Source organism: Astatotilapia calliptera, chromosome 3, assembly GCF_900246225.1.
Source record: "Astatotilapia calliptera chromosome 3, fAstCal1.2, whole genome shotgun sequence".
NCBI classification, from domain to species: Eukaryota; Metazoa; Chordata; class Actinopteri; order Cichliformes; family Cichlidae; genus Astatotilapia; species Astatotilapia calliptera.
In genome coordinates, this window is record NC_039304.1 from 27,302,280 (window position 1) to 27,319,683 (window position 17,404).

General features: G+C 41.3%; 1 protein-coding gene across 6 annotated transcripts in view; it reads right to left on the reverse strand.

Moving 5' to 3' along the window:
- LOC113019101 (phosphatidylinositol-binding clathrin assembly protein) overlaps nt 1-17,404 on the reverse strand; it is a 112,010-nt gene that overhangs the window by 44,715 nt on the left and 49,891 nt on the right. For all 6 annotated transcript variants that reach the window (XM_026162627.1, XM_026162624.1, XM_026162625.1 and 3 more), the window contains exons 3-6: nt 3,545-3,620; nt 3,216-3,318; nt 1,892-1,985; nt 1,256-1,367 (exon numbers count right to left, since the gene is read on the reverse strand). In XM_026162627.1, coding sequence (XP_026018412.1) covers nt 1,256-1,367; nt 1,892-1,985; nt 3,216-3,318; nt 3,545-3,620 — 385 coding nt within the window. The remainder of the gene's footprint in view (nt 1-1,255; nt 1,368-1,891; nt 1,986-3,215; nt 3,319-3,544; nt 3,621-17,404) is intronic.

Genomic DNA, 17,404 nt, shown 5'->3' on the forward strand with positions numbered 1-17,404 from the left:
CGTCAGAAATGGTCTCAGTGGAAGGGTGGCTGTCAAGAAGCCATTCTTAAGGAAGGGAAACAGGGAGGAAAGGCTGAGGTATGTCAGATTACAAGGCTGGCATAGACTGAAAATCAGTGACAACAGGTCTGATCGAGCAGGGAATCTGAATTTGACATTTTTTGTTCAAATCGGTATATAAGGAGGAGGTCAGGAGAGAGGTGGAGGCTCTGTCATGGTTTGAAGATGCATTTCACTCAGTGATGTTGGGGATCTTTTAAAAACTGATGAAATTATGAACGCAGAAAAGTATCATCGGATTATGATGAAAAATGCAATATAATCTGGAAATTGTTTCATTCATAACAGCATCATTTTTCAGCATGACAATGATCCCCCAAACACTCCCAATGCAGTAAAAGCATACTATGATAGACAAACACACAGTGGAACTCTATCAGTCATGGATTGGCTTCACCAGAGCCTGGACCTCAACTTTATTAAACCAGTGTGGGATCATCTCGACTGACAATGGAACAAGGCAGAAACGTCCAAAGAAAAGCTTTAAATGTCCTTTAAAAGCCTGGAGAAATATTCCTGAAGACTGCTTTAAGAAATTACAAGAAACCTTGTCCAAAGCCCCTTTTCCATTAGTACCTACTTGGATCGATTCGGCACAGTTTCACCACGGTTTGCAGGGTTTTCCATTAGGTCATAGTACCTGGTATCAGGTACTTTTTCAGCACCTGCTTGGCCGCAGTTCCAAACGATCCAACCAGGTACTAAAATGTAATGTCGTCACACTGCATGCCACCGATTAGCTGGTCAGTATTGTCACTCGAGAAGTCATGAGAGCGTCTCGTTCACAAAAATTTGAACCTCGGCAATGAGGGAAATGGCTACAACATGGTGTTTCAAGAAATCAATTATTGAAACATTATTTTCCCAACAAAATATAGAAAATGAGGGGTAGCTCAAGACTTTTACACAGTACTGTAAGGAAAGGAGGAAGTAAAGAAGACAGGAACATTCATCGGCTGTAGAAAAAGAAGCTTTTGGCAGCTACATGACAGCTTGTCAAAACCTACTGTGCGCACACGTGTGTGTATGTGCTGGCGAGAGGGTTTTTATACATCTGCTTGACAAGAGCGTGAGTGTGAGGACACGCATAACACACACAAAAGACAAACTGCAGATATACCTCATCATTCCTGACACATGTAGGAGAGAAAGCTCGCTGTTTATCCTGCGTGTGTGTTCGTGTGTGTGTGTGTACCCAATAGGTTGATGACCCCTTCATTGTAAGCAGCAAACAGCCTTATGGAGTCCTTGAAGAGCAGCATGAAGGCTGAGTTGATCACACCGTTGGTCAGCTCATTAGGGTTGGCCTACAGAGAAGAGAGGTAGAGAGTGAGAGGGTGAAGGAGGCATCGCTCTCACATCTTTCCAAAGCTTTTCAGAAAAATAAAGCATCTCTTTCAAATACCGACACCTCTCCCCCTTCGGCGTGAAGCGAACACATCACCACACACAGAGCAAAATGTCAATTTAGTTTAGGTGGAGGGGATAAAAATAAAAAACCCCATCACTTCCATACCCACACACACTCCCTCAATACACATTCAGTATGCATTTCAATGAGAAACCATCCATTTTATCACTCTTTGAAGCTCGCTGGCACAAACCACAGCACCCTCACCAATGAGTCCCCACCCAGTCCTCCCGTGCCCTTCCTAGACGCTCGCACTTAGATGTGCAATCTGTCCCCATAGTGTGATTTTTTTATTTAATACTCCTATCAATGCATTTCAAAACTTTACAAACGGTTTCAATTTACATTTTGATGAGAAAGTGAACGAAGCATGGCTGACACAGGACGCGCACATATGTAGCACACAAAGACACTCGGTACCTGGAAATCCAGCAGAGCGTCCAGCTGGTTCTGGATGATGGGCAGCGTCTTGATCAGCTTCTCTGTGTTCATGGTGCGCATCACGCCGTCAATACTGACAAAACAGGAAGCAAAAACGCACACAAACACACAATTACAGCAGGCACCTGGTGGACAAAATTTAAATTCTGATGCAAATTAAGAGGATTCACAAAAAAGGAATGAAGTGATGATCCAAAACTATGTGAAGCATGTAGTAAGTGAACCGATATTTTGCATACTGAAGCATCCTCAGTAGTGCAAAGTGCTTTTTTGAGGTGCAACAAATGGGAGACTGAAAACACTCTCTGATAAATAATGAGACTCTGCTCAGCTGGATCAGCGTGACACAGATTCAGTGTCATTCCACCGCGGCTGGACTTTCTGAAATTGAAATGATTGTGTGCACACACAAAACCTTCAGAAAGGATGCACCCACTTTCACTTGAAAACACAGGGCTCCAGGGAGGCTGTAAAGCTTTAGCTGAGGGATTAAAATACCACAAATGAAGTGTCATAATCTGCATACGACGGCTGCAATTAAAGGTTTAGTTGAGAGAGAGGAAAAAAAGAACAAACCCCCCCCCAAAACCCCTGAATACCCCATAAATCTCCAGTTCCTCTAGTGGCCATTTGAGTGGGCCCAAAAAATGAGACTTTCACGTTAAGATATTCAACTTTAAAGCAGACGTAAACATGTTTACAGCCAGATACAGAAACATTTTTGGGCTCATTGTTATTCTCCTTTTATATGCTTCCTACATAGTTTCATTCTCTTGGTGAAATACTGCGATTCCAATTCATTCAGTATTTTTCTAGAATTTATTATTATCAATCACTCAGCTCCAGCTTTCAGGAGCGGAAGTCCATTTTCTTTCCCCAATGTGCACTCTATGAAAACCACAAATCTACTCAAGTTGACTGAAAACTATCTGCAACTTGTGTTTCATGTGCTTGTTTTTTCCCGTCCTAATTCTAATTGCTTATTTCTTTATTTCAGCAAGCTGGATGCAACATTTTCGCTTTTCCCTTTCTGCAATATTTCACATGCATCCAACAGAAAAATGTTCAGTTTTGTCTGAAATGTCTTGCAGGATAAACTCTAAAGAAAACAACAAAAAAAAACCCCAAAAAAACCAAAAAAAACTTTGTTTGCTGTCCAAGTTTGAGGTTTTGCAGAGAAACTGCTAGTTCTGTCTTTGTCTACTGCTTCTCTCTAAGTGCATTGCCAAAAGATAAACACAGTCTCCGGCTGTGTGACAAGATAAGTGTGAAATGAAGAGTAAAGATGACAGTGTGTGTGTACCCTCTCTTCATCTTGGTGAAATCCACAGCCACCAGTCTGTAGGACATGGCCTTCTCATTCAGGTAGCGACTGTATCGCCTGATGAAGGTTGACATGTCATAACCTGGTGGAGCAAAAAAAACAAACTGTCAGAGGGAAAGAAATATCCTCAGTGTGAGTAATAAATAATATTTTGACACTACTTTTGACTTTTAAACACTTTCTTCTTAATTATCAGAAACATTATGGTGTTCAGAGTGATGTACCTCGAGGCAAATCAACCCCCATCTGGTTCTCTGAAAGGAAATTGTGCTGTGAATGATCTTCACAGGGGTTTGTGTGTGCTTTACCTTGCAGAGCTCCCTTATCCAGGAAGTTGTTCAGGTTAAACAGAGTGTTTCTGGAGGCCAGGTACTGGATGAAACGCTGCAATAAGAAAAACAAAAGTTAACACTTGATTGATTTAAGGCTTGCAAAGTGCAAACTTAAAAATAAAACAAATGAACCCAGACAAAAGGGCTGGATTTACTGGAGTTTTGACAGATACATTTCCCACTGCTTAATCCTTCGATGGATGTGTTTTTCTTGGGAATCATCTTGGAATTATTTCAGTTACACCGCATTTGTTAATGTGGTTGCTTGTATGAATCCCAGATGGTTGAAAAGGCTGTGTGCAAATGAACCAAAAACACTTACAGTAAGAGTCTGGAAATGGACAGTGACATAAGTTTGGTTCTGTAAAACAGATTTGAACTGAAACAATCCAACATAACTAAAGTGTTGATTCTCCGCTTCAGGTTTAAGTGGCGGAATAAAAAAATACAGCTTCAACCATTTAGAAATTCCAGCCTGTCTTTTATACACGGTCCCCACTATTTCCAGAGACTGAAATCTAATTGAACAAATGAATAATTTCCCATCACCAGTTAATGCAATACTGAAGCTTAGTCCCTTGAATCAAAGCTGAAAGTCAGGACTTTAGTTGCATCTTCATTGTTTCTTCACAAATCAAATGTGCTGGCATACAAAGCCAGACCAAAGCCTTTACCTCAAATCTCTACAAAATCAACACTGAGCATATGTACAGCTGGATTGCACTGCATATCAGTAAAGCATAATGCTGATGCACGATCTGTGAGGCTACAGTTGGACAAAGCGGAGCATGGTGACATGTTCAGAGTGTCATCTATGCTACAAAAGCGCCCACACAGCTACGGGCTGATGGGGATGTCACAGAGTTTAAAGACAGTTGGTCCTAAACCAAGTCAACAAATTGAAATTATGACCTTGTCAAACTAAGGGGTGGCGCTCTGACAGAACACAGAGCCAAATTAGAAAGACGGAGGAAAGCCCACAGATGATGCAAAAGACGCACACAGTTACTGAAGTCCTGTTTTAAAACCCCAAGATGAGTTTCTGTCATCGTGATCTTGGTCACGGAAAAAACCAGATGTGACGAGGAGGGACTGGTCTGAACGTGAAACCACTTGAGAAAAATAAAACTACAACAATCGATTAATCATGGCATGAGCAAGATTTACAAAATAGATTTCAGTAGGTCCTAAAATTAACGATCCCATAAATTCAGCAGCTAAGTGTTTACAAAGGTCAGGTCAATAAAACATTTTCTCATAGATTTCTATAGGACCAGACGTCTCTTTCCAACCCCAGCTATCATCACCTGGTGGCCTGCACAGGGCACTTGTGCACTGGCTTCATTTTGACACCTCAGTTTGAAAAGCTTAGAGTGTTGTTGTCACCCTGCTGGGCGAGGGGGCAGGCCGGCAACTTTGGGAACATAACTGGAGAACTAGCTGACAGGATTTGGTAGCAGGAACTGACACCATAGATGTACCTACTAAAAATCTGTGACTTCAAGGTCAAAATCAGAGGTCAAGTTTACTGAAAACCTTGTGAATGCATTAGCTTGAAAAGCAGGCTCCACAGGATTTTTTAAAACCGTGCCACAGATGTATTTACTCAAGAACGATATCATCAAGTCCACTTTTCCTTTACCTTTATCTACTGACAATTTCAAATTTGGCACCATTGATGGAATTCATATAAGATATGAGGCACCTAGAGGAGACTGTTGTTTTAATTTGGCAATCTATAAATAAAATATATTACATGTAGCTATACAAACGCTACTGTTTCAGTATTTTTATAACACTTTTCCCCAATTTGCATTTGACAGAAACATTTCTGCTGCCCAACTATTGTAGCTGTATGGATTTGCAGGCCAGGCTTATAGTTTCAATATTAAACAGTAAGGGTGGAACATCCTATAACCTGGTATAAGATGACCTGGTAACTATGTGTTCTACAACATGTGTCTCCAGGGGTTTTTGTGTCACCTAAACATTCTACCGCCACAAACTGAGGAAGCTACCTGCATGTTTTATTGCCTTTGGGTAAAACTAAGTTAAATGAATATGCTTTCAAAAATCTGTAGAAAAGGTTTGTTACTGTTCATGTGTGGTGTGTGAACCTTTTACAGGTTCTGAAGCAAGCGCGACAGGAGATGTCCCAAAAGTCTCAAGGATTCATCCTCTCAGTGACCTAAATGTGGAATCTGACCACCAAATCAACCAACTACATAGTCCCCAAGTTGAGATTTTTATCTGGATATAAAGTATTACTGGAGTCATTAGGCTTCCTCCCCTGGAAACTTGAATATCTGCACATAACCTCTTCAAAAACTGGACAGAAAAACACTTAGTGCCATATTTGCAGCATGAATTCTCCTGTTATAAGGGCTATTTAAATAACTGGAGACATAAAACAGTATCTACCTAAACACACACACTAACCTCAGACAGATAACAGTTTAAACCCACTAAAAAAGGCTTATATGGAAGTCTCCTTTAATATCAAGTACACAGTGGTATCTGCTTTGACTCAAACACTTCACTGCGATGACCAAATACTCATGTTTTATTTGCCTCCAGTGCATGTAGTCTGTGTCTAAAAATTAACTTCTCTATTCTTGTTTCTTAGGATTCCTTTAGAGTAGCTCACACAGAACTGGCAAGAGGAAGCAAATCATTAACCTTTGGGAAGCAGGAGAGGGTTGGCAGCACAATATAATAAACGATTATGCAAACAGCCCTTTGCAAATGAGATCAAATCTTGAGCTAAAAGTCCTCTCATGACAGTGACAAATCATGTCACTGCTGCCATTTAGACTTTCTTGACAGCTTTGTTTATATTTGAACATTTTCCCACTGCAGCGTGACGTAAAGAAACCTGATCCTGCCAACTCTTAAATACTAGTCGCTTGTTCTTTTTGACAAATCTGATGTCACCGAGCAGGTGTGGGAAGCCTTGTACTTTCCATTTTCCAGGAAAGGTTTTTGCACAGCATGACTGCTTTTTCTCTCGCACCTGGGAGCTGCTACTGTTCGCTGCTGGTCAGCTAACTTTGTTTGTTTCTTGCTTTTTCTTCTCCCTATGTGAGAGTTTCTGAATGTTGAAATATTAATAATGTGCAGCACTTTATTTATTCACTTTCTGAATCTTTGATTTTTCTGGCTAGAGCTGAATGAGCCAGACTTTTGGGAGGACCACAGTCTCCGAGTAGGTCCTGGCAGCTCATGCATATTTACTTTAGGAGAAAAAAAAAAGGTCTCAATCAATCTGGCAGAGAGCAACAAACCAGTGTTACTGACTTCCATTGCAAACAATCCCACTTTAACCATTATGTACAAGCTGTCCTCGACTTCAGACTTGACTTAAGAATTAGTAAGGTGCTGTCCAGCTAAGCCCTGTGCGGCTGTAAACCACAGGTATGTGCATTCAAACCAAGGTGTGGTAGTTTCCACACTACTTACCCGAATACTGCATTATATGTTGCACCCATTAAATTTGAAGGACTTTCAAGGCCCTGGGCCATGTAGAAGAACTATTATGTACAGAAACAGACCATTTGCTTGGGCATGCACTTAAAAACCACACAGTGTGAAGCAGTGCTAATGCTGCACAACATTTGAAGTCAGACACTGGAAATCCAGAGTTTTAAGTCGTAAAACTGAAAGACCCCACAGTTGTCACACTTCCCACTCAGAAAGTCGGCAAAGCCCCACCAACCCTCCGACTGCATGTAACATGTAGTGACACTGAAACTTTTAGACTGTACCACCACATATGTTTATTTGTGACACAGGGAGACCTGAATCCAATTTTTGACTGGAAAAACTTTAGAAAAACGTTAACCTGGCCTCTGTCTATACATTAGAGACCTAAACTTACATTTTGTCTCTCGTGAACAGTTCTGCTACCACGTCTTCCTCACTTCGTTGTTGTGGAAGGAGTCTTGGCTATTATCCACAGTTCTGGGAACTCAGGCCTCGGGCTTCCTGAAAGCATCTTAACTTTTAAGGCCGTCTCTGTCCAACTGACTTAAAATGATCTGAGATTTACCAGTTTGCCAATTCCCTATCTGGCAAATAACCAGCCCTGACTGGCTGGTCGGAGGATCTAAGAGAGGGTGTGTGTGCATGTGCGGTTGTGAGCACAAACACACTTGCAGGCATGTGTTGGATTCAGCTGCACTGATGTTTCCAAGGCCTCTGGGACTGTTTAAAAAGGCATAAAGAATGTGATTTGGTTCTTGTCCTTTTTTTTTTTTTGCCTGTGTGCACACACACAAACCCCTATTCACACTGTAGGGATTCAACTTCCATCTGTGGACAGAAATTCAGTCCCCAACAACTTAACCATTGATTTGGAGATTTTCGGTCTGGTATTGGAGGGATGTTACGGTCACCATTAAAGTTTAAGTTGAGGTCAAGGCCAGGAAGCTGCAGGGTAGTTAATGTAAGAATAGCTTAGACTGGCATCAAAATAAGTCTGACAACATCATTGGGTTATTCCTGACAAAGTCTGACATGTTTAATAAAAAAAATGAATTAACAAAAAAAAGTTAATTAATCTGCCCGCTATTGTTTCAACCAGTTAATACTTTGCCTATGAAAAAATCTACGTAAAAACTAAAACTAAGCTGATAAAATTTGGGCCCATCTCTCCTTTGTGGACTGCACTACATCCAAGCATGGCTGCTGCTCGATTGCTTCCGGGAAGTGCTGAGACACTCATCCACTACTGAAAATAGACTGAGCGATACGGGGACAAACTTTCAGAAATGCATTTCCTTCAAATAGATCTTGTTAACCAAAGTCTTTGTCTCTCTACCTCAGTTACACGGACCTAGAGACTGGTCCGCAACCATCTGGAAACCTCTCGAAGGAAGTGAAAAATGTGAATTTCCCAACCACTTGGCAAGTGGCTGCTGTAAAATAAGCTGGAAGTCAAAACTGCAACAGATTAAAATCTAAAAAGCCGCCCTACAACAATGCAACTTCAAGGACAGAACAGCACTTGAACATTTCAGCAACCCTCTGTAACGTTTAATGGAGAGCAGATTTCTGTTGCATTGTGAATCGTTTTCGACAGCGATGAGGTCTGCTATCAACATTCATGTTCTTCACATGATGAATTTCTTTGCGGTGCCGTTATCAGACCGTAATTTGTCTTTTTCAGTAGCAGGCTGAATGGCTGCAATGTCATTTCACTTCCCATGAGCATCTCTGGCACATGCCAAGCATTATACCTGCTTAAATTCAGGATGCTGCCATGGTGATATTACCACTTAGCTCAAAGCACAGCTGCGCTTAAATAGAGTCTCACAGAACCACTTGCATGAATGCAGACTCGCTCTTGCTGCTTGCTGAATGGCTTTCAAATTGTTGTTTTCTTGTTTTTGTTTTTCCTGGTGATCCACAAACAGATTGAGCCTTTCAGCTGAATGCGTGTCCCTACATTATCCACGAAAGTACTCAGAAAATAACAGAAAGGACAGGATACTGTCCTTGGCTTTGTTTTTGTGACGCCGTTTAGTATTCTGGTCGAGTCGCAATGAACCGAGGATAAAAATGAAACTTAGACAAGATGGTCACAGAGATAAAGAGAGGAAACAAAGGAGAGATGGCAAGAAAAAGAGCTCATAAACTTCATAAGCTCCCTTTCTCTGCCTCTTCTTGTGCGCCAACTGCTTTCTTCCTCATCAAAAGTCCATTTGACGACAGCCTGCCTTTCTCCCTCGGTCTCACATACAGAGGCGGAGGCAGAGAGAACCCACACAAAATGCATGGATATGGTTAAAAGGAGGGGGAGAAAAAAAAAAAATCTATAAAAAGGGGAAGAAACACTTGGTGCAGAGAGAGACAGAGTGGGAGATTCGGAAACCCGCTGAGCCCCAGATTATTCAGCAAAGACAGTTCCAAGAAAAAGACGCAGAGATTCAGATTTAGAGAAACGGTCTAAGAATAGAGGAGACAGTGAGACGATGCATAGACACTAGATGGTGGAGAAGCAGGTCGGCACTGCTTGTCAAATAATTCATGTTAGCATATTGGAGAACAACCTCATGCATTATTGATGCATTCAGATCACGGCTATACTCCCTGCCTCCCCTCCACCTCTACAGTGCAACATACAGAGCTACCACACGTCTTCCTCTCTAATCCATTTCTCCACATCCGACCCTCGAGAGTACACAAGTTGCTGGTTTCCGTAGAAACACCATGGCGTCTATGCTGACCTAAAGCATGCTTTTTTGTGTGCATGTTTTCTCTTCCCTCCATTAGTCAGGTTATGTGTGGAGTAGATGCCAAGGCTGGAACTTTGTAGATAACAGGAGCAAACTGCAGTAAATTTAAACTGACTTGTTGAGCCCTGTAATATTTTACTGATTTTTGTGTGTCTGCCACAGAAGCAGTACTCAATATATAGACAAACATGGTCGTAACCTACAGAGTTTCAGTGTTTCTCTGTTTAGGGTCTTTTGTTTATTCGAGTAAAAAATGCCACTGCGCACGATCTGCTAGTGGACAATCCTCTCACTCTTACATTAGAAGAACAGTCAAAGCTAACCATGTGACCCTGACCATTCCCTACTTGTTTCGGTCGGTAGGGATTTTATCAGACTTATCAGTGGGATATCAGAATCTTATCCCACTGGTAGGACATACTCCAACTCCATCATCTTGGACTGCAGCTGGTGGCAGCACTCCACGTATTGCTCTGGAGATCCATTGCAAGCTCAAGGCCAAAGGGTCACTCTAACCATACCCATAAGCAGATGTGGTGCCGATTCACGTGCTGCTACACCAAGCTCGCTGAAGCTGCCGAGCAGAAGAAGCACTAGCGTAACCAGCTGGAGTCCCAGATGGTGGAGCTGGAGTTCACCGAATCTATCGCTCAATTATCCATTTGTCACCAAGCATTTGCAAATAAAACATTTGCAGAGAAGAAACGTAGGAGCACAATTACATATATATACTAGAGATGGTCCGATATTACGTATCGGTCCGATACTGACCTAAATTACTGGATCAGGTATCGGAGACAAATAAAAAATGTAATTCTATCCATTAAATATCACAAAACTTGCGACATGGCTTAACTCTGCTCATAACCGTAGCACGTCGGAGCAGTATGCGTCACGTGATAGAGCGGCTGTGGCATGCGATACCTGTCAGCGGTCTGGTTGAGCATTTGGAGCCTCGCTACCAAACCGGCATTTCATCTCGGAGGAAGTTATCCCAGAGAAGTAAAGCAAGTGTGTAAGTCCATCTCTGAATGTTTGTTAAGCATTCCCGCGTTAAGCTTAACAACTGATATATGGAGCGACTGCCTCTTCTTGCTGCTACTTCAATCATGAAACTGATCAATGATCAGCTGATCGGCTTTTCTGTTGCGAGTCCGTCTCTCTTGTTTGTTTATCGCCCACTTCAAGCCAGAAAGAGGAAACCAGCGGCTGAACAACAGCAGCACGTTTAAGCTTGATAAGCTGTTGTTAGAATTTATTTAATATTACTTTCTACACCAGGATCTTTTTCTACGCAGCTGACGGCTGGTAACTGTGCAGGGGCGGATCCAGCAAAGTTTAGCCAGGGGGGCCGATAGGGCATTAACAGGGAAAAGGGGGCACAAAGACATACTTTTCTTTCTTATTCTCATTTAAAACATCTAGCTTTTAATAAATAATTATCTGAAGCTTACACCCAAAGTTTTAATCTGGTGTAAAATGTATAGAAGTCCATTACTGTATATAGTGACTATTAAGTCTAATATACCCTAGTAAGCTATAGTACTTTTTCCTTTGGGAAGATACCATCTGTGCAGTCTGTTATACCTGTATGCAGTCTTTTTACATACAGGCATAACAGAATAGCTTTAGTGTTTGTTTGTTTTTAAACTTGAGTATGAACTTATACAAAATGCAGAAAGATATATAAAAAAAACAAAACAGTTTTATTGATTAAAACACTATCGGATTCATATCGGTAGATATCCAAATTTATGACATCGGACATAAAAATATCGGACAAAAAAAAAAGTGGTATCGTGCCATCTCTAATATATACCACCCACCTACTACAAATGTGACTGAAACAACAGGCAAACACAGCAAAGCGTTACTGAAATTACGTCCTTGCCTGTAAAGTGGAGCTAATAAAGCATGGTTTATTAGAATACAGCATGATGTTCATCTAAATGTTCTGTAAATTAAGGTCCGATTCACCCCAAAAGAATTCTGTTAGCCCAATCCAGATACCTGGGAATTCGAAGGGAAAGTGGAAAACTTGAAAATTAGTAAGAAAATTAGACAGCATACACATACACACTTCCTGTTCTTGCCCTCATAATTCATTAGGTTCACTCTGTGAAACTGTTCAGCTACTAAATCTGGAATTCCTTTCAATAATAATTCTTTCAATAATATGAATGAACTGAAAGTATTGTGACAAATAGGTGGTATTAGATTTGGTCGCTGAAGTTTTCAGTTTGATGTTGTCTAGTAAATCCAAAAAATATGTCCAAACAATGGACATGTCATTTTTATTTGGCAGAGTTGCACAGTCGGCTCGGCGTTTCCCTGTTACAGACCTGACAGAGTGTCATGTGACAAAATACTCTGTGCTAGGTTTTAAAGAGTAAAGGAAACACTACAGGGAGTATTAACAGAACTTGAAATCAATTTCATTTTAATCTCCGAGTGCGATGTTAAAGGCAGTTGAGAAAACAGTCAAATCCAGTTCGATTTCTCACCTTCAGCTATTTAGACAACCAGTGTAGGTTTGGAAAAACTCAAAAATCTACCAAAATGTATACCAATTCCAGAGGGCAGTGCTGTCAAAACATTTGATTTTCAGATTAGAGTTCAAGTAAAGTTCAAACTTTAACTTTTCTGTATCTAAATAAAATAAATAATGGTGAATTGAGGCTCAAATCCAGAAGCACTAATCTGCCAACAGACCCTTTTCATCTTGTCTCCCTTTGGCATTACCAAAAAAAAAAGAAAAAAAAAAAAGAAGTAAAAATTAAAAAAAATAAACCGGCCTGGTTGGTAGACACGAGTGTGCTCTGTGCAGCTTACTGAGATCACCTTATATGATATCAGTGAAGTTGAAAGATTTACTGCTCATCTCTTTGTGAAGCTGCCAATGTGTACAGAGAGTCAATGAACAACCACGTCAGCCGGCACAGGAATCATTGATCCTTGTAGTGAAATCTTCTCTACAGCTTTCAGGCCCAGTACAAACAGCTTTGGTTATTTTGGATTTACTTTCTGGCTTTAGGGCTACTTCAGCCGGGAGGAGGCAGTCTGGAGTGTCTGACTGAAATAAAGTAAAAATATATATATATTTTAACACCTGTTTGTAGAGAATAAAAAAAGAGGCAGTTAGGCGTACTTATCGCCAGACTGAGTTCAGGGAGTCCACGGGGGAATTATTTTTGGCTGCTGTGCTCAATTTGACTTTCTGTGAAAAACACACACATGCACAAAATCGTCAGAACTGACTGCAAGCCCAGTTCCATGAAAGGTGGTGACTAACACACGAAGAATGAGTCGTGATCGGGCTGTGTTGAATGAAAGCTGCTCTTATGCAAGCACAGAAACGCATGGGAGGGAAACAGACGCGTGGACATGAGCACACGCGCACACACAAAAAAAGGCCTGCTACTAGTCCAGATCTTTCCCAGGATTCTGCTCCCTTCTTCAATTTCCTCCTCCTCCCTTTTTCTCCAACCCTATATTTCTCCTTCTCTTACGCAATCAACCATTTAGCCTCCAAATCCAATCAAAGTGTGAAAGGAACTGAGTCACAAAGACACGTCGGGTGGGTGATTAAGGGATACGATTAAATACATCTATATATATATTTATTTCTCCGCACTTAAACTTTTGTGGCTGCAGATCTGTTCGTGCCTGTGTGTGATAGCATTGCCTACAAGGTGACAAGGCTAATCGTGTGTGGGCTCCTCGCCTCACGGGAACAGTCGTGTCTTGGTGGATGATGAGTATGTCTGGAGGTCAGTGAGGAAGCCAAGCAACATGAGTCACCGTTTGAAACACCGACCTGAATACAGTTTTCAGGAGCAACTTAATTTTCCTGACGTTTCTCTGTTGGGAACTACGAGTGCAAAGAGTGTCGTAGCTGGGATAGTCTCACACTTCCTCCAGCGGGTCTATCCAGAGCTGTTCTTTGTACTCAAACTGAGGAGTGGAAACATCATTCAAGCTAAAGTTCATTTTCTCAGCAGACATTGTTAGGTAACGGAGCTCTTCTGAAGCTCAGAACTGCACAAAAGTTTGAAGAAAAAAGCAACAGAGTTTGTTTTATTAACACGATAACTTTAAAAAGAAGTTACCCGTGAATCTCAGCAGTGCGTCAGCAAGAAGCGCCCAGTCGTTGAACTGAAAGCCGTGCCGGTGTGTGCAGATAACTAAGACTCTACTTTGTAGGAACTTGATCAATTCATCTCCAGATACTGTTCGGGGTTAATTTGATGCACAACAAGAGACCATATTAACTCTTTGCCTCATAAAGGCAAGAGCATACCCTTAATGAGGTGTTTTGAAACCTCAGTATATATCGATAAAGACGTGGTTTCAGAGTTGTTCCAAGGGTAGCTGCATAGACAGAGACAACTCTCATGAACTTGTTCAGGGAATGCAACAACTGTCAGCCAGGCTCTACTAGCCATCCCACAGTCTCTTGGTTTGAGGACTAAAGATGATGGGGAGCCTTTTCTGTTAGGATGGCCACTCTCTGGTACAATCTCCCTGAGAATCAGATCAACGCAGACCCGCTTGCCTTTTAAAATCACTTCTAAACACGTTTCTATAAGCACAGTTTCTCAGTGCTTCCAGTTTGAGCTACTTTTATTTTGTAATCCTATTTAGTGTCACCATCTCTTCCTAGTGACTACCCTGCATTATTTTATATTATTTTTAATTAGTTTATGTTGTTTTGCTTCTATTTTCCTCGTATTGCTACTTTTCCTTTCTTAATGCTGTACAATTGTTAAGCGTGTCTCAGTTGCGTGCCATTTCATCAGTTCCATCTCGTCTTGTGAAGCACGTAACTTTGTTTTGAAAGGTGCTATATTAAATAAAGTTTATTATTATTTAAACTCTTACTTTGGGGCAAAGTCAGCAGAGGTTTGAAGCCGATTTCATCAGATCTGACTGCTGAATTTTTTATGTCACAGTGGGACTTTGTTAACCCCCATTGTTCTCCTCAGTCTTGGCAATTGAGACAAAGAAATTTATAATTCTGACACTCACATTGTTTCCAAATAATCCAGATGATCAACCTCCAAAATATAGGGCTATGATAGGGTTATGACTCAGAGGGTTAATGTAAATTAAAGGCACTTGCAACGACTTTAAATTATTTCAGGCGTCTGAGATGATATTGGACACCTGAGAACAAGCAAACAAACTTACGACCCATTTCAAAAGCTTGAAATCTTCTGTTACTCAACTCTGATGATGTATTACCTCCACTGCACCTTTAGATGATTTTGGTCTTCTGATGATTTGCTTGCCGAGGCTGATTTTTCATGGACTGCTTTACTTCTGGATCACTGATAACCACTACTCTCTAGTGATAAAATTTTTTAATCACTAAGTCATTAGACAGCACACTGCAGTCAAATGATTTCCGTTTTCTTACACCTCCCAATTTAATCGATAATCCTAGCTACAGTCATCACTGCAGGTTTTAGTCACCAATACATTAAATTTAGACTGTTCTGGGGCCTCGAAGTATCATCTCCGATTTTCGCAGATGATGGTGTTCTGTTGCCTCCAGTTCACACTGGAGCAGTGTGCAGCAAAGTGTTAAGTGGTGGGAATGAGAGAGAGAGATCTGGGTGGGAAGCGAAGCTACCATCCTACCTTCACCTGTGGTCACAAGCTCTCGGAAGTACCCAAAAGAACAAGGTTGCGGATGCAAGCGATGGAAATGAGTTTTCTTTGAAGGGTGGCAGGCCTCGTCTGTTAGAGATAGGGTGAGGAGTTCAGTCACTCGGAAGCCACATCAAAAGGAGGCAGATGAGTTGATTTGGATATCTGGCAAGGATGCCTCCTAGGCACCTCCCAGGCAGATGCCTTAAGGGCAGATCCAGGACACGCTGGAGAGATTATCTCTCTCAACTGGTCTAGGAACAACTCTGCGTTGCCCCAGTAAAGCTAGAAGAGGTGGCTAGTGAGAGTGAGGCCCAGGCTTCTCTGCTTAGGCTGCTCCTGCACCTTCCATTTAGCTCTCATAAAAATTATGCATGCATCAATTTGTTGAGAGATGTATATGTAGCTAATAAGCGTCAACTCATTTTACATATGCGTGCCAGGTGTTACCAAATGCATTCAGTTTGTCAGAAATGTGTTCAAACCTAATAGAAGAGTACGGAGGTTTTTCTCTTTTAGCAAAACCAGGTTTCATAACAATAAATAAAAAATATACCAAAGACAAATAAAAAAAATTGTTACATCTCTTGAGAACTCTGCTGCTTTTTTGCTGCAAGAGGACATTGATGAGAGATCAAAAGCAGCGATAGAGTTAAATGTAATGTCTTAAGTGCAGTAACAGTATAGAGTGGTGGCACCAGCAGGGCTAATTACAGTCCTACTAATTAAACCTGGCACTTGAAGGGAAACTAGTGGAGAAAGAAAAAGCAAAAATCACATCTCACAGGCAGTGCTTTTTAGAGAAAGGGTGCAACAATTAGTAGGGATGCTGTAAAAACAAGATTACCTTAAAAAAAAAAAAGCAGCTAAATAAGAGAGGTAGTACTCAGTGTGCACACTGCATGACTGGAAACGTGGGCTTCTGCCATTTCATGGAAGATTAGGAGCTTCACGACCAATTCACAAGCAACTGTGCCCACACACACACGTAAACGTGGATGCACTGTGGGTGTGTTGATGATCAGTGAAGAAGAAACAGCGGTGGTCTTTAATGGCGGTGTAGAGCTCATCAGGCCTTGTGTTAAGAGGGGTTTTCAGGACATAACTTAATGGTAATGATGTTTTTTGTAACAGTTGATGTTTGTGTGGCTGTTTGTCTTCATTTAAGATTTTTTTTTTTCTTTTTTTAAATAGAGCTCTGGTAATACAAGAAGTGCTACACTCCCTTTCTGTCACACCAACCCTCTACATGTCCTTCACTCCATCCATTAATCTTCTCTGTGGTCTTCCTCCTGCCTGGAGTCCATACATCCCACCTTACCTTTCCTCTCACTGCCTCCTAACATGCCTACTCCGCCCTCCTCCTCTTCCTTTGTTTTTGCCCAACAGTAGTGCATTTCCCATCGGCAACCTGCTTGCTTGTCAACAGCACTGGAGACTGCCTGTGTTAACCCAGGCCTTGACTCATCTGATTTGGAAATCTCATTCTTGATTACACGTGTTTGATTTGAAAACATTTTAAGCCGGATTCTCTTCTTGATGCAACACTCCCTATTTATCCAAGCACAAGACTGGCACTAGTAAACTGGCTTGTGACCCTCCGCAAAGCTGCGAACCAACAATTGTTCATTCATATCTGCAGCTCACTGATCAAATATGGTTTCAAAACGCCGAGAAGGAAACAGTGAAAACACTCATCTCAAGCTTCATAACAGAACTTCAGAAAACAACCACCACAGACTGTTAGAGCATCCACATCAATGCCCCACTATTAAATTTTGAACAAGACCCTAAGGTCCTCATATGGTAAATGGACTGGTTCTTATATAGCGCTTTTCTACTCTGAGTCTACTCATCTCACTCTTGCCATTTCCTACTGTTAGCTTTGATAGCAGTAGCAGTAATTTTACCATAAATCACCCTCTCAAATAGGGATGTCAAACCAGTG